We start from the raw sequence: 23,742 nt of genomic DNA, 5'->3' as shown, positions 1-23,742 counted from the left end.
TATATGGCTCACTCCCTCAGCTCCTAAGATCTTTTCCATTCACACATTTTCACAGCGAAGACTCCATAACTGAAATTGCAAATCCCAAACCACCCTATCTCACACACTCTCCCTTTCGCTGTCCCCCTACTTTATCTCCACAGCACTAATAAAATATTACATATCTCACTTATTTTAAGAATGGAAGTGCCATAAAAGGAGAGATTTGTGTCTGTTTTATTTACTGCTCCCTCCTCAGCATTGGAAGAGTTCCTGGCACCACAGATGTTCACATAAATATTTGTTAAATTATGAATCTATCTGATGTTACAAAGAATGAGAAATAAACTCAGAAATTCATCTTTAACATTCAAATAGTATTATGCAAAGCAGGATGTGCACTTCACAGGGAGGACATAAAGGGATCATTTTAGGTGTGAGAAGAGATTAACTTCTATTTATATTTTTACCCAGAAAAATGTTAATATTCACTATACACACTGATAATGGTATGTGCAATAGTTAACAGTAATACATTTTCAACATTTTGAATAAGCATGTGTGGCCGAAAAAGTTTGGAATATTTCTATAAGCTTTTAGGTATGAAAAAACAAATGAGAATATTGTATTTACACTGTTTTCACTTTAAAAAAAATTATATGCCTTACACCATTTTATTCTACAACCTACAGTGCATATACTAAAAACAGATTTCTCTGTCAGCAGTCACAAACTAAGACAGTCATAAGATGCAGATACAGAAGCAACTCTTTCCCCAAAATGTGTCAAGCCCATAGCCATTTAAAGTAATGCCTTTAGGGGGCATTTTAGGGGGGAGAGGGAAGATAGATGGAGTAAAAAGGGTCAAACATGTGGTGACATTAAAAGTAAATTAAAAAAAATAAAAATAATGCCTTTAGTACTTCAATTCAAGACTAGTTTTTTGTCTTGTTTTAATCATGGCAATGCAAGAAACTAAAATGCTGTAAATTACTTTTAGCAAAATGTTTTTTAGGTTCAGAGTAAAACATTTGTAGAGCATTAAAAATCTCAAGAGGCAATAATGAAGCCTCTCCCATCTTGGGTAGTGCTCTAACACGTAATTAGAACAAAAAAGGCTGATCTTCATTTCTAGGAAAAAAAGACATTAAGGATGAAAAGGAGTAAAGAAATGTGAAACGAACTGGATAGTAAAGTTCCTTCAGTGCTGACCTCTCATCTCCACCTTCCTTTTGTTATGCTCTAGGTCTCCACATTTTCAGAAAGCCATAAAAAGGAAGACTGGAAAAAAGGACAAAGCTGAGATCCACAACTCTGATTACACAAAATAGTAGCAGCTCAACTCAGAGCTATAAAAAGCCACCCAAAGGGCCTCCAAGATCATATCCCAAAATAGCTTCAAAATCACTCTCAGTGCACAGAGATATAGATACAACATTCATTTCCTCATCTATGGTTCACCCTCAAAATCAGATAAAATGTACATATTAAGCATATCATGTGACCTGATCAATTATAAGATTTAATTTGACCACATTCTAGAATAAGCTTTTAGGTGTGGAAAACATTTTGAAATAGCCTGATATGCTCTCAAATTCTAATGAATTTTGATGCAATAAAAAGATGCATAATTATTTTACTAGATGGCACTGATTTCCCAAACAAACCCACAGTATAAATTATGGGAGGAAAAAAAGAATAAAATCCAAACTGAATAGGGCTGGTAGCTACCACATAGGATAGTCAAGACACAAAGCAATCCTGTTATAATGCTGTTACTTACAGGTCATTAAGAATAACATTTTACATAGTGAGTGCAATCTAGTAGAAAAACTAAGTATCACTATTTTCCCCTCAAAAAGTACTATACAAGAAGTAATGTCAGAACATCTGAATCATGAATAGCAAGAATGTGTATTAAGTGTTATTGTTTGTTACAATCACAAGATTGTGTTTGAAAATGATTTGTAGCAATTTCAAAAAAAAAAAAAAAAACCCACCCATGGACAAAAAAGAATTCAAACAAACTGCATAAAATAAAGTTTAATCGTTGAGTAATTTAAATTTTTACAGTCCACACTACCCCCTAGTGGACGTAAGACATCATCTACTTATTTCAGCCCCATTGCCTTTGTAAATGAAAAAATTTACCCTACCTAGAGTTCATGTTTTAAAAATTGCTTATCCTAAAGTCAGATGAGAACAATGATTCTCTCAAGGCATACTTTACTCCTTGTTCTGTTTTCTCCCTCTATTCCTATACAATTAAACCTCATGATTTCTTACGTGGCAGATTCAGAGAAGGAAAAATGGAGGAAAAGTCTCTGAGTATTAAGGATTAAAACCTTAGTTTAGACCAAGGTATCATCCCTTTGTCAAAAAGCTTTATTTCTAGGCAGACTGATAAGTAACAGGAAAGTACTCTGGGTTCTACTTAGAGTATTACTCAAGAGATGGGATGGGATGACTTGGGCTAGAAATCTCTACATTCTAATCTTTCCCTTCAACCCAAGACCGGATCAATACTCCAGTGAAGTTCGGTGAAAAGGAACGGACACGTGGGAGCCAGAAAGGGACTTCTGATAGGCTAAGAATATCCAATCAACTTGTTTCTCAGTTCTGAATTAGTCTGGAAGCGTCTCCCCTGTATTTCCAGTTTTTTGCGCATTACCACCACTCCTCTTATTATAACCGGAACAATAATTGCCAGTTTACTAGTCAGACTCTAAACTATTTGAAGATAGAACTCCAGCTAGCAAATGATGGTGATGAGTCCTAAGTAAATGTTCAATGAATAAGTGCATGCATGTTTAGGTACCAAACAGAGCTGATGAGGATTACTATACCTGCTGTATTAGCTGGTAACTTCCACCCCAGGAATATGGCATTTAAGATTACTCCAATCACTGATAATGTACAAAAATCTGAAAATCCTACTAACTGTGCCTTTAACAAGAAAAACTGTCTTCCTTCACCACTTCCCAACCCCCCACCTACTAGTCTGTAAATTCCATGTCAGGGTCTCTCTACAGTTATCAAGCAGTTTCCAGATATGCAGAGAATCAATAGTAGCTCAAGGAACAATAAAAACTGTGCCAAATACTGACTTAAGTGCTCTACATGTATTAACTCGTCAATCCTCATATCCATTTTACAAATGAGGAATATGAGGAAGAATGACCACTTACAGTACAACCAAAGCTAGCAAGTGGCAAAGCCAAGACTGAAATGCAGGCTATTGGACTCTCAGTCTGGCTTCAGAGCCTATTTTCTTAATCTCAAAGGAATTTAGGAAAAAAAATATGTCATACTTTTGCTCAAAAACTCAATTATACTTTTGCTCATATAATCTCAATAACGTTATTTGAGGTTGATAATTCATTTTAAGGCCCTCAAGTCACAACATGAACGGTAAATATCAAACGTTTGTCAGGGCAGTAAACAGCACATAAGGAAGGGCTTTTTTTCAGTCCTTCATAATCATAAAGAAGTGCTTTATTAAAGAGGTAATTTAAGTCATAATGTCACTTCCCCTCCCCCTGTTTTCTTTTGGAACTGGCAACTGAGGAAGTCTAAAGTCTTATTAAGGTAAGTGAGGTAGAAAAAAAAATATGCTTTATTTAACGAAAATTGGGATAGATCATTTTGACCTCGAATGATCTATTACATGGTAAGTCATTTTGCCTATCTTTGGTACTATACAAAACCATTATGCTCTGAAATGTTACTGTGACTTTGAAATATTAATTTACTAACAAATATTTATTAATTGCTTATTTTGTACATGGCATTGTGGTAGCAAACAACTCAAAAGAATAAAACAGAGCCCTTGCCCCAGGAATTTATTTCATTGTGAGTATAAAGTACATATAAAAGTCAGTTTTTTGAAAGATACATTTTTAAAATGGGTATGTCAAGGTCTTAGAGAGGTACCGGGTATGGGTTAGAGATACTATATATGAGCATCAGGATTAGATTGGGGACATTTAAAACATTTTCTGGAAAAAACTTACATCTCCAAGACAGTATCAACTTCTCCTTCCTAACACACTCATGAAATTCTTGGTGGTTAAGAATATCCTTTGACTACCTCAAGAGCTCTAATAAGGAGACTCATGGAAGCTAAGCTTCTCCATTTTCCCTTGGTTTCTGATTTGATGGATGATCTAAAACTTCATTGCCTGGACTTTCTTTAGCACCAGCTCAAAAAATAAAAATAAGCCTTCAGTGATTTGAATAATGTAACTGTCTTACTGACTTCATGAATTGTCTTAGGAATGATGTCTTAGAACTCAATGAAAAGAAGACCTAGCTTAGTAACACTCTGGGATTGCTGTTGTGCCAGGTCTTTAAGGCACCATTAAAAAAACTCATCAAAAAGCATTAAAAAAAAAAAAAAGCTGGTATATGTTAGATTCTGGAAGGAAATATATAACTTAGTAGGAGGGGGAGTAAAGGCTTTTTATTTATCCTAAATGAAAATTAGGTGAAATTTTCAAATGTCTATTTCTACATGGTGTACATTAAAACTGAGTGATGCATAAGCAAAAACCAGTGAACTTGTACTTGGAAAAAAAATAACTTTAAAAATAATCTAGACTGTGGGTTTCTTAAATTTGTAACTGGTTATTTGAAGTTGACAATTCATTTTAGGCCCTTATGTGTAATGTTAGCCATCTGTCCATAAATTTGTCTACTATCAAGCAATGGTAAAAATTCCCCCATTCATTCATATCTTCCCTCCTCTTTCTTAGTGTAATGTTAGAGTTGGGAGATAAGAATGTGAGAAACTGTAGAAAATTGAAAAACTTATCTATGGTCACATAGGACGACTGCCTGGCAGCATAAGGCAAAATGAGGTTCGAAGTGAGCATTCGTCATTTCTTTTGGGCAACCCACAGCTAGAACACCCTTGTTTGGAAATGACACCCCCCACCCCCAACCTTTACGGATCACCACCTTCCTACATAGAAGCTTCAGTCTTATTTCCTAACTCTTATGCAACTAAGCATGTGAGACACAGGCTTAGTCAAAACCTGTCCATCAGAAGCTAAACTATAAAAGAAGGATCCATTCTGGACAGGAACGGATGAAGTTCTAGTGGAGCATTCTGTATTAGGAATCAACAATCACTCTGCAATGTGTTGCACACAATGCTAGAAGTGAAATTTCCACTATGATGTGATTCTGAGCCTTGTTCCTGGCTGCCTCTTTCTTTGGTGCTCCTTAAAGATTGTGTAAGGTAGCCAGAAAGCAGTGCTCCTATGAGAATCTAATGCCTGATGATCTGAGGTGGAGGTGAGGCAGTGATCTAGCGCTGGGGAGCGGCCGCAAATACAGATGAAGCTTTTGTTTGCTCATCTGCTGCTTACCGTGCGGCCTGGTTCCTGAGAGGCCACAGACCGATGGGTACAGATCCTCGGACGGGGGTTGGTGACCCCTGGTGTAATGTACCTAATAACTCAAAACTATTTCTACTTACAATGTTGGCTACTGTTGCTTACTAAAAATACAAACTCTAAACCAGATATGGAAGAAAGTGAAGAAAGGGTAAGAGTTAACAGACTGTGGGGTGGGGGAGATAAAGAGGTTAAGAAGTTAAATATCTCTTGTGGATTAAACGAGGTCAAAAGAGGAGAGCACTGAAGCTAGTTAAGGTCTTTACCAAAGAACTTCTACTTGGTTTAAAAGCCTTTATAAGGGAGCTAATTTCACATTAGAGAGCTAACTTCAACTAGGCAGCCAGATGTGCCTACTAGAGAAAAAATTCAGAGCTAGGACATTTGAATTTAATCCCAATTCTAATTACACCAATTTGTTACGCAACCATACAAATTCATTTACCTCTCCAGCCTTCTAAAATTTAATCCCTTGAACATTTCAAAGGTTTTCTCTAGTACTAAAATTGACGGAACATTTTATTACGGGAAAAATTACTACTATAAAGTCCTTCTACTAGAAGGTGCCCTTTTGTAATATTCTTTAACTTGACTACTCTTCAATATTTCATCTTCTTTGTTGACACTGTATCCCCAGTGTCTATACCAATGCTCAATATCTAAATAAAAAAGAACTTTTTGCTAATGGTATCTGATTTTTTCCCCGAAGTTTTTTTACCTGTTCTTTAAATTATAAAATCAACTTAATATTAGCCATACTTCTAATAGTCAAAATGTGGTTAACATTCTACAATGATTTTTCTTTTTTCTGATAAAGACAAAAGCCCTTTAAAATGTTTACATATTTTCACTTACTTTGTCACTGCACCCTGATTTCCTGGTTGCTTTATAGATAAATAACCAATATTCTTTGCAAACCATATGGCATAAACAGGCACTATGCCTGGCCTACAAGCCAGTGGCTACACCTCTACAGTTATCAGATACTACTTACTCAGGTTTTAAATGTGATAATCACAACAAGATTTAAGTGCTTAAATGCTGAGGACACCACTAATGAGAAAGGTCTATGCTTAAAAGGCAAAAATACAGATGGAAGCAGAGCAGTTGAAATTTTCAATGAGACAAATTTAAAAAGTTACAGTTGGTCCAGATTTGCAATCCAGCTGTGCCAACGACATAATTTTGTCCAAAATCCAAACCACCAGGAAGGCAAATTTAGTTTTTTCACACTCTACACAAACTCTGGGATAAATTAGGAAGCAATCAGATATTAGCATTTCTGTCTTCATCAAAATAAGCTTCCTTTAACAAGTCTGCCACACTGCACAGTTACAAGAGGGACCATTCACATCACAGCCCCTGAAGTTGTGCAGTGCAAGATCCAAAATTCTATGGATTAAAGAATAAAACTTCAGTCTAGCAGCTGTAAAAATCAACTTTATTACTGTGTAACTCATGGAAAATTAATTATATAATTCTAACAAAATCAAAATATATTTATTCCCAAACATCCCACCTACCCACTGTTGATAAAAAGGCATTCACTGTGCTTTTAAAATCTATGCCCCACTTCAGTGAGTTATGTTTGATGTTAACTATTTGTAGGACTAATACATAAATGACAAACAGTTTTCCCACACTGGAAAGACATTAATTCTTTTTCGATTTATGGTGAAGCTGCATCTTTGTAAAATCAGATATTAAATAAGGTTCGGTATTACTTTAGGCTGTGTTCTCTGCACTGTAAATCTCCCTACCACTGTAGAGCTAGATTAGTATATTAAACAGATAAAGAAACAGGGAGGTCAAGTGAGATGTCCAAGCTCGTATTCAGCAGAGCTACAAGTCAAGCTCAGAGACCCTGGCCCCAGACTCTGTGCTACTACCACATATAACCATACATATCCACATACCCAAAATCCTTTTGCTCTCGAGAATTAGGAGGTAGACTTAAGTCATTTAAGCCATAAAACATTATTTTGCACACAAAGCAGCATTTCTATCACTCTGAAAGTCAACTGTCAGTTCAAAGGTAAGCAACTAAATGCTACTGAACACTGCTGAAAAACAGGGGTGGCACATCTTCTATAGAAAGTCATCTCTTACACACTTCGTCACCCTATTGTCTGTCTCCCAACTATACTAATTCCCATAGGTCAAGGCCCAGGTCTAATGTTTGCGCCCCAATACTGAATACCAGAGACTCTCATCACATTCCACAGCAGTTAAACAAACAAATGTAACTACTACTGAGCTCAACCCCACAGTGGAAAGAAAAATACTAGGGTAAAAAAATAAGGGGTAAAAGGGGATTCAAGAACTTCCAAAAACTGTAGGCTGAAGGATTTAAGGAGTGAGACAGTGACTGTAAATGGCAGGAGTATGCAGGGGAGAAAAAAAAAAAAAAGACATTTTAAAATTCTAAACCCTATCTTCACAAACTATTTTATACTTCTGCTCAAAAGCTTTGCCCTTGGTACCTTCCCTACAGGTTGTATACTTAAAGAACCAAAAACTAAGCACCAGAGATACCAGGCTTAAATATCTTTTGCCCCTTTAGCAGCTCTGATAATCTAATAGTCATTTTCTTCAATTTTAATGATGATTTGCTCAATACTGATCAGTAGGTGTGTTAAAAATTCAATCCTTTACCTCAAGGTTTTTTAAAGAATTTGAAATGAAACTGCTCAAGAAACCAAATTAACCCAAGGTTAGAGATTTTAATATTTCACAGATTATCAATTTGGTTTGAAAGTTAAATAATTTTAAGTGATGTAGCTGGAGTACATATTTTTTATTCTTTTATATTATTCCTGTCATGTTCTACTGAATCAGAAGAGGAAATGACCCAGACAACTCAGATTTTAATACAGGCATACCTCAGAGATATTGCGGGTTCAGTTGCAGACCGCCTCAATAAAGTGTCTCACAATAAAGCAAGTTGTAATCTTTTTGCTGGGAGTCTTGCCTTCAATTTGTAAAAAAACACAACGCCTGTAAAGTGCAATAAAGCAAAGTGCAATAAAACAAGGTATGCCTGTATAACTGAAATATGCAAATAAAAATGAGGCAGACATATTATATGATAGAACATCTGTATACAATACTCCTAAGTCAAATTTGTCTACTTTATGTAGATAGCCAGAGCCCCTGAAACAACACAAAAATATATTAAAAGAATACAAATGCTGGACTTAGGGCTTGCTAGCAATGTGAGCTAATAAGATATTACATAAAATCATACCTTGAATGAAAATAACAGGTTACAAAATCATAAAATAACTGATTAAATGGTCTGAGTTAACAGTGGTTTCATTGAAGAAAGGAATTAGGTGACTGGAACACAGAGGTGAGAGATATTTTTTCATGAATACCTTTTTGTTGAATTTTACAACACGTGTACTACTTACCCAAAAAAAGCAAGAAAAAGGGTTTTTAAATAAAATCACCTAAAGAAATTGAATAAGCATTTTGAGCAACCCTATTCTGAAACTGACAACATATCATTATCATCAAGACAACCCTTAAAACTCAGAACAAAGTTAAAAAGCAATGCTACTTAAGTGTTGTGGAGAAAACTGACTTTTATATACATGGCTGATTGGGACTACAAGCTGGCCTATCCTTTAACAATTCCACTTCTTGGAATTTATCCTAAGGAAAAACTGGGTATGTACTCAAAAGTATACTTCCAGAAATAATGATCACATCAAAACCTACGGGGAAAATATGCTATAAATATAAAGTGTAACAACACAGAAAAACATCCCTTCTACATAAACGGAACAGACTTCAAACAGTATAATCCTTTAATTAGTGTTGTGCTGGTGTGATGGAATGTTCTAAATCTTAACTGAGATGATGGTTTCAGTGTCAAAACTCAAACTGAATACTTAAAATGGGCACATTTAATTGTATTTAAGTTATACCTTAATAAAGTTAATTTAAAAGGGAAAAAATAATGAAATGTGCCCCTTGAGTTTATTGGGGGCAGGCACTGGGTCATATTTTGGGGAAGCCGGGCTCTTTATTCCCCTGAATACCTGTTGGGATTTGGGGGCAGGAACAACAGTTTGACCAGGTATTCGATCAAATATTTGAGCAGCAGAGCAATGCAGGAAGAAAGAAATAGAAAGAAAGAGTGGAAAAAATACGGAGAGCCAATGAAATGGTTTATGGCTATTTGCTGCTAAACTTATAACTCTTCAATTAAAAAAAATCACTAAATCTGCAAAATGATTGCAATTAGTGGATTCAACTGTTGAAGGGTTGAACTATGTGCCTAGGTTAACAGCATGTATAATCTCCAAACCAAAGACAAAGGAAACCTCAAGACTCTAAACTATTTGATAAATGGCCAAATCTTGGGCAGGATCATCTGCCTTTCAGAGGCTAACAAATTGGAAAGCTAAATAAATTGACACCTGTATTAATCCTTAAAGCTGACTTGGATGTTCACACACATTGTTTCATTTAATTCTCAGAACCACCTCTAAAAACATTTTATAGAAATGTGCACATTTCAAGTGGCAGAACATGGACTAGAAGCCCACTATGGAGTTAAGGGCTCTTTTCACACTTCACAGCTAGAACTTGGAATCCTTAGCAACCAGCACTGCTTTGCACCTATGCATTCGTGTTTGGTAAATAACAAAGAGTTATAACTAAAAGGTATATGAGAGCTAAAAATAGAAATGTTCCTTAATTTGTTCTGATAGTATAAGTGTCCTTAGAGCTGACACAAAGAGAGTCACCAAGGATAGGAGAAAGGGTAAATTCTTGAGTACCATTTGCCTGAATCTCTTGGCATTTTCTCTAATCCTTTCTTGTGCAATATTCTAGCTTGAAGGCATGCAGTTCTGCCTTGAGATGTGAGTGAGGGTTGGCCAATAGAATGGGGGATTCAACTGATTTAAAGCAAAAGCATTTCTTTATAGCATATACTAATGTGTGCATTTCTTTATAGCATATACTAATTTGTGCATTTCTTTATAGCATATACTAATTTGTGTGTGCACACACACACAGAGTCAAGGAGAAGGGGGGAAGGTGGTCCTTTCCCAAAACTTAATCAAAAAAAAAAAAAGTTAAAAAAAAAAACTTATAAAATCCTCAATTCTACAGGATTAAAGTCAAGCCAAGTACTGCCACATCGCAAGGACTGGGCCAGGTGGTCAGGCAGCTTTCTAACTGTAAAACCTCAACACTGGGAAATTTATATCTGTGCCAGATGTAATGTTATTTTCTCACTTATCCTTCTATCTCTGTGATTCTGAAGGTGGGACTCTGCAAATCACATTTCTGCTTTGCCAGGGACTCCCTATTAAACTCTCCAGATGTGGGAGGGATGCTAAAGGGATGCAAGAGGGGATCTGCCTCTTCCAGGTTTCTTGGGCCAGAGGTGCCTGTGAGCATCACCCAATATCCCTGCAGTGCATTAATCCAATTTGCTGTTCATACCACACTGAGAACCAACTTTATCATCACTCCATCCCCTGGATCAGAGGGCCCTAACCCCTGGGCCGCAAACCAGCACCTGTCTGTGGCCTGTAAGGAACCCAGCTGCACAGTAGATGAGTGATAGGGCCAGAAAACGTCATCTGTATTTGCAGCCGCTACCCAGCATTAGCATTACAGCCTCAGCTCCACCTCAGATCATCAGGCATTTATTAGTTTCTCATAGGAACAATGGTCCCTGATGCCAAAAAGGTTGGGGATCGCTGCCCTAGAGGTCCAGACTCTCTTCAGAGGTTTAGATCCCAGCTGGAGTTCATTCTCCCAAGTTCCTCAAGTTTAATAATTTCAACCGTTTCTCCTTCTTTTTTCCCCCAGACTTAGGAGTGGTAGCTGCTTTCTATAGCTGCTAACTCCAAAATATCTTAAAAGTTCTCTTTTCTCTCTTTCTGTCACCTAAGTAATAACTTTATATACATGACAGTTCCCACTCTGGGATCTTCCTGCCCAAGTAAACATCCTTTCTCAATCTTTCTCACTTCCATTATAAAGTTTTTTCAATTGAGATGTGATAACAAGACAAATACTGAGCAAAACAGGCAAAATTTCTGTTGTTCACAATTAATCACTTTTTTCAAAATACCTATTTTCCAATAGAAGTCTGATTAACTTATGATATGAGAGAATAACAGCATGATCATGTATAACAATTTTATAATTATGAAGTGAATCTCTGGTCTTAGAATGCAATATTTGTTTGAGGCTTAAAAAAATAAAATGCTTTTTCTTCAATGAATTTTGGTGTGTTTCTACATTATCCCTCCCCTCTTACTCCAGCCATACATTTGGCTTTCGTTTTACTAAAACCAAATATTGAAGTAAATTCTGTCTACATATGCCAGCTAATGGCAAAATGAAGCGGCTAATACATATAAAGCAGAAAGAATCAGTATTTTCTCTCCAGTCTGCCATAAATAATAAGGGGGACCATCTAGAATCAGTATAAGAAACACAGTACTCATTGTCCTCACAAATACGGGTAATGGTTTAAAAGATTAACATACCTAGGTCATAATTTACATACTTAAATACATAACCATAATTAGCCTGAAGATACAATTCAAGAAATAAAGTAGCACTTTGGAGTAAAGAAGTGTGTGTGTGAATGCACACTCAGAATATTAAAATTGCTGTAACTAATTACTCATAAGAAGGAACATACCCTAGTTCTTTTTTCATTGATAATAGACCTAAACAACTGTGTTTTTTAAAACACACCTATGGGGCATAGGAAGCTAAAGCCTGCTCACGGACCAGGACTGGGTTCTATACTGTCAGGATCCTGCTGTATCCTAATATAGGAAAACCTACCAGCACAATCCCTACAATGAAGGTGGGTGATAATGGAGGTCTCCAACACCTTTGCTAATGACCCCATTATGAGTAATCCACTGTTAGTCATAAGCAGTAGAAAGAAAAGGTGCGCACGTGTGTGTGTGTGACCACAAGGGCTAAGGTCTACAAGTTTTTTAAAAAATATACATGATGTTCAAAACCTTGACCTAAGGTGTGTCAAATATTTTTTTTGATAGTTACAAAGAGCAAATTAAAATATTTTTTCATCAGCTTTAAAAAAGGAAATCCTGCCATTTGGGACAACATGGATGGACGTGAAGGAACTTATGCTAAGTGAAATAAGCCAGACAGAAAGATAAATAGGCATGATCTCACTTATATGTGGAATCTTAAAAAACAAAACAAAAAGTAGAACTCATAGTAAAAAAAAAAAAAAAGCAGAAGGGTGGTTTGGTTACCAGAGGCTGGGAGATAGGGTAAAAAGGAAGATACTGATCAAAGGGTACAAACTTTCAGTTATAAATTCAAGAGATCTAATGTACAGCATAGTGACTACAGTCATTAATTATCTGAATGCTTGAAATTTGCTGAGAGTAGATCTCAAGCGTTCTGACCATGACAAAAACAAAATAACTTTTGGAAATTTGTAAATATGTAAAATTTTTGTCCTTAATAAATTTAAAAAAAATTTTTTTTCACTGTAACCACTCAATTAACAGGGCCAACATTTGTTTCCCAGAATCCCAGAAAATAAAACAAGTGACTTAAATTTTATCCCTGATTTTCTTTTCATGGCACCCATAGAAAAAATACAGTATTTCTAGTTCCTAAACCACAATTTATGAGATACTGGAAATATGGTCAAGGTTCTCCCAGAAGAGCAGAGGAAACAAACCCAACCAACAGAGCGTACTACTATGCAGTCACATTTCATATGGCGGATGTTTCCTTGCAAACATGGCATAATTTAGAATTTAGAAAACATCATTTTGACTGGTAAACATTATCAGTATTAAAGGTTGCATAGGAGAGAGGAGACAGAGGAGGAGATGTCAATTAAATAATTAAGATGAAAAGACCAGGTTGTGAGAAGCCTTATATGTCATGTTAATAAGTTTGAAGTCAATCCTTGATACAGTGAAGAGTCACATGATGACATCTGTGTTTTCAGAATAATGTGGCAGTGTGGAAAATGGGGAGGGAGACTGTGTGTAAGTGAAGACAGGGAGATGAGTTATGAGATTACTGCAAAAAAAAATAATAATAATAATCCATGAGAGGATAAGAGCTCACATACAAAAATAATTGGGAGTGGAGAGACAAGGATGGCTAAAGCAGAGGTATTTCTTAGGATGACTTAATTGGGCTTAATAACAAACTGAAAGTGGAAGAGGGGAGGGGAAAAAATCTCAGATAACTGGGTTAATGCTGATATGACCAATAAAGAGAAGAAACACTACAAGTGCTGATACACACAAGAGGAGAGCAAAATGAACATTCCATTGTAGAATAAGCTGATTTTAAAACGTCTGCAAGATATCTAAGTGGTAATAAAAGTAGGCAATTGGAGAGATCTGAAACACAGTTATAGATTTTGTAATCTATGATCACTGTGGACTGAAGCCAAATAAGTGAATAAATGTGTTCAGAATAAAAAAGGTCCAGGGTCTGAACTTCAAGAGAACATGAACATTTAAAGGCTTTAAAACTATCATAGCAGATAGGATACAGGCCTTCTACTGGAAACCTATACATTTATTTCAGAATATTGCTACTACTTAGCATTTGTGCAATTTTATTTAGTTGCTTAAGAACCAGTTTAAAAGCCAAAAGGGAAAATCAGTTCCAGGATTGTATGATGATAGCTTCTCCTCACTGTTTTAAATTCTGCCCAAAGGGATCATATGATCATCAAGTTTTAAAATAAAGATTTGAAATAACTTATTTGAAATAACTGAGGCCCAGGGAAAATGACTTGGCCAAGGTAACAAAGTTTCTGAATCCCTGAGATAAGAATAAAAGTCTATGCTGAGCCTTACCCATTATTAACCAGAATTTCTCATAGTGTCCAGCAATCATATCTAATCACTAAAGGTTTACTATTGCTGACAAATTTTTCTTTAAAAGGCTCACAAGCCTAAAGGACATCTTCTAAGGCAATGCAGGTTTCAAATGTGACTGGTTTTAGGAGAACCAATAGAGATTATTCTGCTTTGCCTCATTCAGCACTGTCATTTCTTTAAAGTATTACAAAACTTCAGCTAAAAAATTTAAAAAGGAATGAAGTTCTGATGTGTGCTATAATATGGATGAACCTTGAAAACATGCTAAGTGAAAGAGGCTAGATACAACAAACCCTATAGTATATGATTCCATTTATGTGAAATGTTAATAGGCAAGTCCATAGAGACAGAAAGTAAGTGGTTGCCAGAGTGGAGGTAGAGAGTGACCGCTTAATGGATACAGGGCTCCTTTTTTGGGGTGATGAAAATGTTCCGGTTAGATACTGGTAATGACTGCACAACTTTGTTAATATATTAAAACCAATGAACTATTCATTTTAAAAAGATAAATTTTATGGTATGTGAATTATGTTTCAAACAATAAATGAAGTATTTAGGTTTTTCTCTCATATTCGTTAAGATTTTATCATTTTATCTATGAACTAGACTGGAATAGCAAAAGAAAATGAAAGGGAAATAATTATCTCTACTACTTGATTTTCGGTATGTAACATATTTATTATATTAATTAAAGTTTTAGTAATGAATTCATAAACTACTACTGAAGAAAAAGTTTTTCAAATCAAAAGATTGCATTTGAAGTCTGTGGTCCAAGCATGGACTTGCTGACTCACGTTATAGTTTAAAACTGCTCAAATTATCTTCTTAAAAAATTTGATATGCCTAATTAGAATGACATTCAACCCTCCCCTGCCAAAAAACTGCTTCCACTTATCTTTTGAAGTTTAGTTCAAATCTCATCCCTCTAATAATCTCTTTTGCTAAACCAATCTTGAACTAGACCATCACGTGTTTGGTGTTCTCACTGATGGCTTTGTTTTCTGTATATGAGAAGATACTTATATTCCCCACATTCAACCCATCTTTGCATTGAGTCCACATACACACAAGGCCATTATTTCTGCAAAGTGCACACTAAAATAATCTGGAGACTTTAAAACAAAACCTTAACAAAATAACATGCCAGGACTGGCAACTGTGAAATTTGTAAATGCTCCCACAGAATTCTGATACAAAACCATGAACTAAGTACGCAGATTGAAAACAAGTGTTTATAGAAAATATCTCCTAGTTCCTACAACTCAGTACAACAACAGCCCATACAATTAAACTGGGAGAAGATTCTGAGAAGAAATAGGAATGGTTTAGCCAAGTATTCACTACTCTCTAATCACAGTCAGAATGGAGCTTGCAGAACTTTTAGTTTAACCCTTACCTGAACAGCAACAATAAAGACAGGGTGGACAGAGTGCTTTATTTGTGAGAGAGGGGAATATACATACACACACATATATAATGTGTTACATATATTATATATGAATAGCTCTTTTACAGCTAAAGGTAAGAAACTTCAAGCTTTGTAACTGTAAATCACTGTGCCTCCAACTGTGAAAAGAAATAACTTTTAACAAAAAAGCCAAAGCAAGAATTACAATACCACATGTGTAAGGGGAGTTATATTGAAAAAATACTCTTTCTTATTCTCTCCAAAGGGCAGTGAGGGAATGAGGTAGATACATACACCCTCCCTGAGTGGAAAACACAAAATTCAATTTAATTGTATAAACGAGTGTAAGATAATTCTAATCTATTTAGGTTTACTGATGAAAAATTTTTTGTTTAAAATTAACATTAGAATGGTTATGGTCTGATGCAGAGATACCTCAAATGTATTTTGCTGGTTAAAAAAAAAAAAAAGCAGCAAAGAGAGGAATCACTGCTCTTTAGTTCCTTCTCACCAGAACCCCAAACTCCTGGATATCCAGGGTGGATCCAGGAGGGCAGAAGACGACTATGCCACACCAGACCATGAGTATTCCATCATAAAGCAAACTGTATTACTAAACAAGGGACCCGTGCAAAAACCTCCAACTAAACTACAGTAAGGAGACTTTTGATAAAAAACAAGAGTTAAATTAGCACTTAGACCCTGCACATGAGCATGTTTCCACTTCATCTGTCCAAATAATAAAATATAAAAACACGGGCATTGCCAGTTATTATGTGGGAGCAGATATGTTCTGGCACATTGCATCTACAGTACCTGTAGTCTACAGAATCAGATCACCTGGGTTCAATATCACAGCTCCACCAACCACTTAACCCCTCTGTGCCGTTCCCACATAGGAAAAATGCTAATATTCACATCACAAAACTGCTGTTACAACTAATTAATATATGTAACATGCTTAGAACAGTTCCTAGTACATAGTATAAGTGCTCAATAAAAAATATCTATTATTTATATAATAAAATCTGTATGACCAATATCACTCCAAGAATAGTTGCCACACCACACTCTGGTAAATATGATTCATAGACTAAAGTATGAATTTAAGAATTCAAAATGCAACAATGCTTTATTTGTCCAGCAATGCTTGATGCCAACTCTATGAACTTAGTAGTTAAACAATAGTTCATTCCTGATGGGACCCTAATAATTAAAGCTACTATGCACCACACATTCTGGATTTCTGGAATATGCTATGCATTTATATATACTCATCCATATTTATTCATTTTCTCTCTCTCCTACCAGCTTTCATATCTGCTATTTCATTTGCCCAAAACTCATTCTCCCTCCTTCTCTTTGAATTTAGAAATACTTCCTCAACAGGTACCTTTCCTTCATCCTTAGACATCCTTAAATCCCATGCGTGTCTTCTTTGACAACACACCTTACTGTAACTTCCTGTTTCACAACTGTGTTTTCCAGTAGAGGGATGCCTATCTTGTTCACCTGGCTTAGTGATACATACATATTACGCATTCAATAAGTGTCTATTTAATTGAACTGAAACCCATCTTATAAATGGATAATAGACAGACATATCACAATGTTATGAAAGACAGAAGTTTGGCCTTAGACTCTTATTAGCTTACTAAAGCCACTTTTGCCCCTGCCCCATAGTAAGGGGGTGGAGAAGATGAAAATCCCAACCATTCTTAAGAGTCACTGAAAACACAGTAACTTTACAGGAACAACATTTTCCTTAGTATAAACTATAAAGAAATAAAAGTTGCTAAGTTTCTAAAAGTTGCTAACATTTTAGCTGATGTTAATTGATTTCCTATTAGTCCATTTCCTAATTTGTATACCCATGCTGATGTCCTTAAATATACATTTGCAAAGAAAATTTCAACTGTATAATAAAATCCAACTTATTCCAATCCAACTCATCTTTCATACCAAAAAAAACCTCTTATCTCTTGATAATGCATTGCACTACATAGACTATACTTTCAGATCTATTTTGTTTTTAGAAAATAAAATTATATAACATAATAATTAGGTATACAAATCACAACTACGATGACCACAACTGCTATGTCCAAAACTCCTCATGCGTGCTAACCTCATTTTCTCATTTCTGGTATTTATTCTACAGTGCGTATGTGCATCCATAACTCATGACAGCAGACTTAAAATGTTAAGAATCCACACTATTTGAATCTGTAGCATAAGTTATTTTCTTCTTAAATCCGTTTACATACTGATAAACCAAACTACTTGGAATAAGAAAGAAAGCAAAGGTATTACTGACTTGCAAGTCAGGAATCCTAGTGGTCTAACTTCTTTGGCCTACAGACTCAAGAGAAAAGGAAAAGGATTGTGTTCCTTACTGTTTAAAACTCTACGGCTATTAAGTAAATTGTCACAAGTGTGAAAAAACTCAGAACTTCCAAAAAGCAAATGTATAATTTTTCTGATGTCATTATTTAGTATGGTGGATACTCAGATAGTGCTTGATAATCTGACAAAACTCAATTTCTATTCTGAGTTGATCAATCTAGACTGAAGAAATTGCTTGACCCAGAGTCGTTTAAAAAACAACACTCAACTGACTATATTTTTAACTTATTTTCAATTAAGCCCACATTTCATAATCAAAACATTAGGTAGTACATTAAATAATATACTTATAGCCTGAAAGTTTAATCATTATCAAAGTTGTCTAGGGATTCTTAACCTAGAATCCATGGAGACCAAGGGGATTCACAAAATAAGCTTGTCAAGAACCTGACTTCCCAGAAGTCATATGCAAAAAAATATCGTTTAATGTCCTAGAAAGGTTGGAAAATTTTCAAACTGAGACCAAAAGAGCTAAGAATCACACTGTTCCTAGTAAAGCTTCTACTATATGAGTTTATTGTTTTCTAACAATGTTCTAATTTTAATTTATAAGTTCATCTTCATCATGGTTAGTTTTTCATGACTTTTTTTAAACTGGGAGGATAAAAACATTATCTGCCAAAGATTTTCACAGCTTAAAAAAGGCTCAATTTTCCAAAACATTTTTCTTACTATAAACTACCTTGTGTACTAGAATACATATTAAACAAGTGGCTTTTATATACTTATATAAAAAAAAATGCTATCTATATTTTTAAGAATCAAAATTATTAAAGTAAAAAATAAACAGAACTCAAGCCTCAGTGCAAAGTCAGATCATATCAGGTTTTTAAGACTTTGAGACTAAACCTCACCAAATAGAAAAGTAAATTTAAGGAAAGAGTGGTGAAATTCTAATCTCAGAATGTTGGTTTGGTAGTAGATTATAATCAAATAAGCCAACACCTTGAGTAAGTTAACTACAGTTTCCAAAGGCTATATATTATTGTTTTATGATTAATTTTGAGAAGACTTAAAGGAATGTCACTCTGTCAATATAACATGTACAGCTAAAATAAATTTGTTTTTGACCAAGGCCAAAATTACAGATCTTGTTCCCAAAATAACTCTGGTTCTTCTTTATGACAGATGAATTAGGAAGTATCTTATCTTAAGTATCTTTTAACCTATATGACTTTAACCACTTTTAGAAACTTTGGCATCTAAGGCCATGTGCTACCCTGAACAAGCCCGATCCTGTCTGCTCTCAGAAGCTAAGCAGAGTCGGGCCTGGTTAATATTACTTGGATGGGAGACCAGGTGCTGCAGGTGTCAAAAATAAAAATAAGAACAAAAAAAAATAAGAGATTATAAGCTGACAAGATCCTTGCAATATGTGAGGTCAACCAAGGGTTACCTCACCTAAAAAAATTTTTAAAATGAAACTTTGGCCCAGGAAGGAAGAGAGAAAAAAGAAAATTCAAAAACTTCTGGTTAAACACAGAACTACCAACATTCAACAAAACACACACATGTGCAAAATACTACGATATGAAAAATTATTCATTACAGCATGGTTTGTAAACAAAGTTTGGAGAACAATCTAAAAGTTATCAAAGCAATTAGTTAAATTAAGATCTAACCACAAGGTTCCACAAAGCTGCCCTTCAAAAAATGAGTCACCTTGAAGATATACTGGGGGTTGGGGGAACTCAAGGTATTTGCATGAAGAGGGGAACAAGCCTAACATATATGTACTAAGTCTCAATAGCTTTTCTTGAAGGATACTCAAGAAAGATAATGGTTGCCTAGGGAGGGGAACAGGAACGCTAAAGGGCAGAAGAGAGAATCTTAATTTTCCTCTATGGACTAACCTTTAGAACCTTTCAAATGTTGTGCTCTATGTGTTTCCTAGTCAACAAAATAAAAGATTGATTTGTTTTTTAATGAATTTACAGGTGGTATTAGAGATTTTTTGCTCAACATCTATTCAGATAGAATCTACTAAGCAGTAAAAATGAATGTCAAATTATGATACAGAATAACTTCTCTAAAATTTTTCTGTGAAGAGATTGAAGAGCATTCATTCATTCAATCAATATTTCAGTGCCTAGGCATTACAGCAATGCCCAAGTCATCCAGTAGTCCCTGCCTCTAGTGGGAGTGGAGACAAAAAGTAAGTAACATAACTTCGAGTGGCGGTAAGTGCTAACCAGGAGAGAGGGGAATGTGGGGATAAAGAGAAACAATGGTGGAGAGGGAAAGAGAAACTATTTTAGGAACCTTAAAGTAAACCTTTCAGAGGATATGACATGTGGGTCAAGAAATGAGCAATGCAATAAACAGGAGGAAAGCCCTGTGAATGGAATAAGCAAGGTTCCAGTGTACCGGATACAGCAAAGCAAGCGGTGTGCCTGCAGTGGAGCAACTCCAGGAGAGACGTGTAGGAGATAATCTCAGGGGTAGGCAGACCCCAGTCACAGGAAGGACCTTGTAGCTGGAGGGGGTGGGGGGCGGATTTTACGTGTGATGGAGAATCTCTGTAGAGTTCTGAGAAGGGGAGTGACTTAATCTATATTTTAAAAAGTAATACTAGCTGCTGCTTAAAAGGAGACTAATACAGTAAGCCAGGCAACAAATGATGGAGCTGAGCGATGCTTTCAGAGAAATGGGAAAATGTGTCTGATTTAGGATATATTTTGAAAGTAGAGCCCACAGAATGTGCTACTGGATTGGAAACAAGAATCCAACTGGGTAAACAGTAATTCAAAAAACATCTTATATTTAAATAGTTACTTACAGGTCTCAAGGTACTTTTACATACATTATTTCATTTCATAACAAGAGGCAGGAGAAGGTCACACTGAGTCAAGATTCAAGTTTTTCCTCTTGCCAGTTTTAAGACCCTACAAAAGTCATTTTAATGGGTTTCTATAAAACACACTGTCTATTTCACAAGATCCCTGCAGGTTTCAATTGGTTGAAGAATTCTGCAAATGTAAATAATGACCATTTTGAGATAGATAGCATCATATTAATAGATGTCCAATGAAAGATGATTTGTTCCTATCATTCAAAATGGCAGAGGTACCCACCACTACCACCATTATATTCCACAAAGAATCTTGTACTGAAGTTATCAAAGAGGCAAACTTTTTGTTTAAAGTATGACACTAAGAAAAAATACATTTTCACTGATTATGGAAAAACCTACATGATACAAGCACGGACACTAGTAAAAAAAACACCATTGCTTTTTAATCCTTCCCAGGGACTAGTGAAAACAGTTCTTTCAAGCTATTAATGACATTAAAGTAGAAACATCTAATTTTTACAAGGTAAAACCCAAATTATAGCACCTTTCATTAGACACTATCAACAAGACACTGTAAAATTTTAATTAAGAGTTATCGCTGTTTTTGTTTAAATGGTATAATGTAAATACCTAGTGTAAACGATGTGTGCCATATGACTTGAATTATGAGGACTTCAACTTATAGCCTTAAATTATTTCTGTAAGTTTATAAGCAAGGTTCCACAGAATTTATTTTTCCATCCAAGGCTCTCATGTTACTGCAGGAGAGGTCCAGCATCAAGCAAAAATGGAAAAATATATGTTAAGTCTTTAGTTCATTATGTATACTGGAGAATATTTTGAATGTCATGTGTATAATGTACTTAGTCGATAACCTGAATAACAATAAGTAATAATTCGAGAATATTTGGTGGACAGTTCTAACCTCCACCACTCATTTTCAACTGGGGCCTCAATAAACATGACCATTGGAGCTATGTGACTGCATGATAACTAAAACCACACTGTAAGGACTCTCCAACGCATACAGCAATTAAACTGCCTTGGACAAAATCCAAGACAAATTTATAATACAGTACAACAAATTTCACGTTATAAAGGTTCACATTATTAACCTTCGGCGCATAATGACAATCTGTCCTACTTCTCTTATTTCTAAGAATTTCTACCTTAGAAAACGTCCTATTTCTCTGAATCAAGTACCTTTAGGTCAGACACATCCCCCATCTCAGATATATTTAATTGAAATTGCACGAAGTACTACACAATACATACATCATCCTTCAACAGGTCTTTTGCTTAGTACGTCATGTCCTCCAAACTTTAAAACAAACTAGCGTAAATACACATTCACCAGGTTACATCAAGCAAAATGACACTGCGGCTTTAGTCACTTCAACTTGCATATTAAGCAATAAGGAGATTCGACTCATTTCCTGCATTAAAACTGACAAAAAATGTCAAGGTTTTGTTTTGGGAATTACAAGAAACATTTCAGATCTGAGAATGTGATGTTATGCAAAGAATTTACAAAACCAAGATGCCAAATTTTTCATGGTTCCATATATATTTATCAAAGTGTAGTATTAATGAAGAGCCGAGGGATAGCCAACAATTAAAGCTCATAAAATCGAAAGCCAAAAGATTTCATAAAGACCTCCACACTGGGCCCTACCCTCAAATCTTGCGCTAAAAACTATTTCCTCCGAACAGAAACAGCTCTTAAAGAGTTTGAAAACCACAGTAAAATCACTTCGCAGAGATAACGAGTGGAAATGTATTTAAAGGAGAGGAGATAGCGGAAGCTAGAGCAGTCGAACTCGGGGCCCCCACCTTCCCAGATCCCGCAGCCAGGGGCGAGCATGTGCTACCGGCCACAAAACCCGCGGCCCTCCCAGAGCCTCCTCGCGGGGAACGAGGCCTGGCCTGGCCTCACCTTCCCGGTTCATTCATTCTGAATCTGGGGCTGCCTCCCCCGTGCGCTCCCGCCCAGGCCGAGAGGGAGAACCGCGACCGAGGGGCCGTGTCCCGCAACAACCCCAGACCAAAGTCCGGGCCCTGCCGCGATTCCCGCGCGCCCGCGGCCTCCGCCCGGGGGTGGTCTGAAAGACTGCGGAGGCCCTCGCCCAAGACCAGAACCCCGCAACCCCACCTTCCACCAGGGCGCAGGCCAGGCGCCCCCCACTCGCAAGGGGCCGCTTAGAAACCCTTGGTCCCCGCCACCAAGCTGCCCCACCGCGGCCGGAAGTCTACCCGGCGCCCCCTCCCCAGCGCCCGACTTCCCTCGCCACTGCGACCAGACCCTCTCAGTGTTGCCTCGGGCCTCCCAGCGCGGGTCGCGGGCCGGAGGCAGCGAGGGGCCGCGCCGCCCCATCCACTGAGCCGGCAAGAACAGAGCAGGCAGCCAGAGGCCGGCCTGGGAGGTTACCTTGATGATCCTGCGGGGCAGCCCGGCCATCTTGTCAGATCCCGACTTCGGCCTCTGGTTTCGTCTCCGGCTCCGCTCGCCTCACGCACGAGTGGAAGTCCCGGGCTCCACTTCCGGGGGACGTTGCCGCGCCCGCCGCTCCCGCCGCCACCGCCGCCACCGAAGGCCCCTTGGGAAATGTAGTCCCTGCTCGGTTGCGGCTGGCTTCCTTTGGCCTTGGTCCCCTCCCCGGACCACCCCACCCCAACCCCGGCCTAGAGGTGGCGGAAGTGACGCGCCGCGGCGGGGGAGGGTCTTGGGGCGGGGGGCGGCGCGGGGCGGCGCGGGGCGGAGCGGGGCTCCGGCGCTCGTGAACTAGCCTGCCTCGCTAGGGTGGGACTGGGCAGCCGGTGCCCCGCCAGCCTCTAAACCGCGATTACGCCTGCGCCAGTGGCGACGTAACAGAGGCCCAG

General features: G+C 37.1%; 1 protein-coding gene across 1 annotated transcript in view; it reads right to left on the bottom strand.

Annotated features, from left to right (window-relative positions):
- Nucleotides 1-23,431, bottom strand: part of UBE2N (ubiquitin conjugating enzyme E2 N) — a 28,525-nt gene extending 5,094 nt beyond the window's left edge. Inside the window, exon 1 of the mRNA XM_016157625.2 lies at nucleotides 23,291-23,431. Within this exon, the coding sequence (XP_016013111.1) occupies nucleotides 23,291-23,320 (30 nt within the window). The 5' untranslated portion in view covers nucleotides 23,321-23,431. The remainder of the gene's footprint in view (nucleotides 1-23,290) is intronic.
- Between the last annotated feature and the right edge of the window lie 311 nt (nucleotides 23,432-23,742).

The sequence above is a fragment of the Rousettus aegyptiacus genome, unplaced genomic scaffold, assembly GCF_014176215.1.
Source record: "Rousettus aegyptiacus isolate mRouAeg1 unplaced genomic scaffold, mRouAeg1.p scaffold_m13_p_2, whole genome shotgun sequence".
In the NCBI taxonomy this organism is placed as follows: domain Eukaryota; kingdom Metazoa; phylum Chordata; class Mammalia; order Chiroptera; family Pteropodidae; genus Rousettus; species Rousettus aegyptiacus.
Note: the sequence above shows the minus strand (reverse complement) of the source record. Positions and strands in the feature narration are given on the sequence as shown.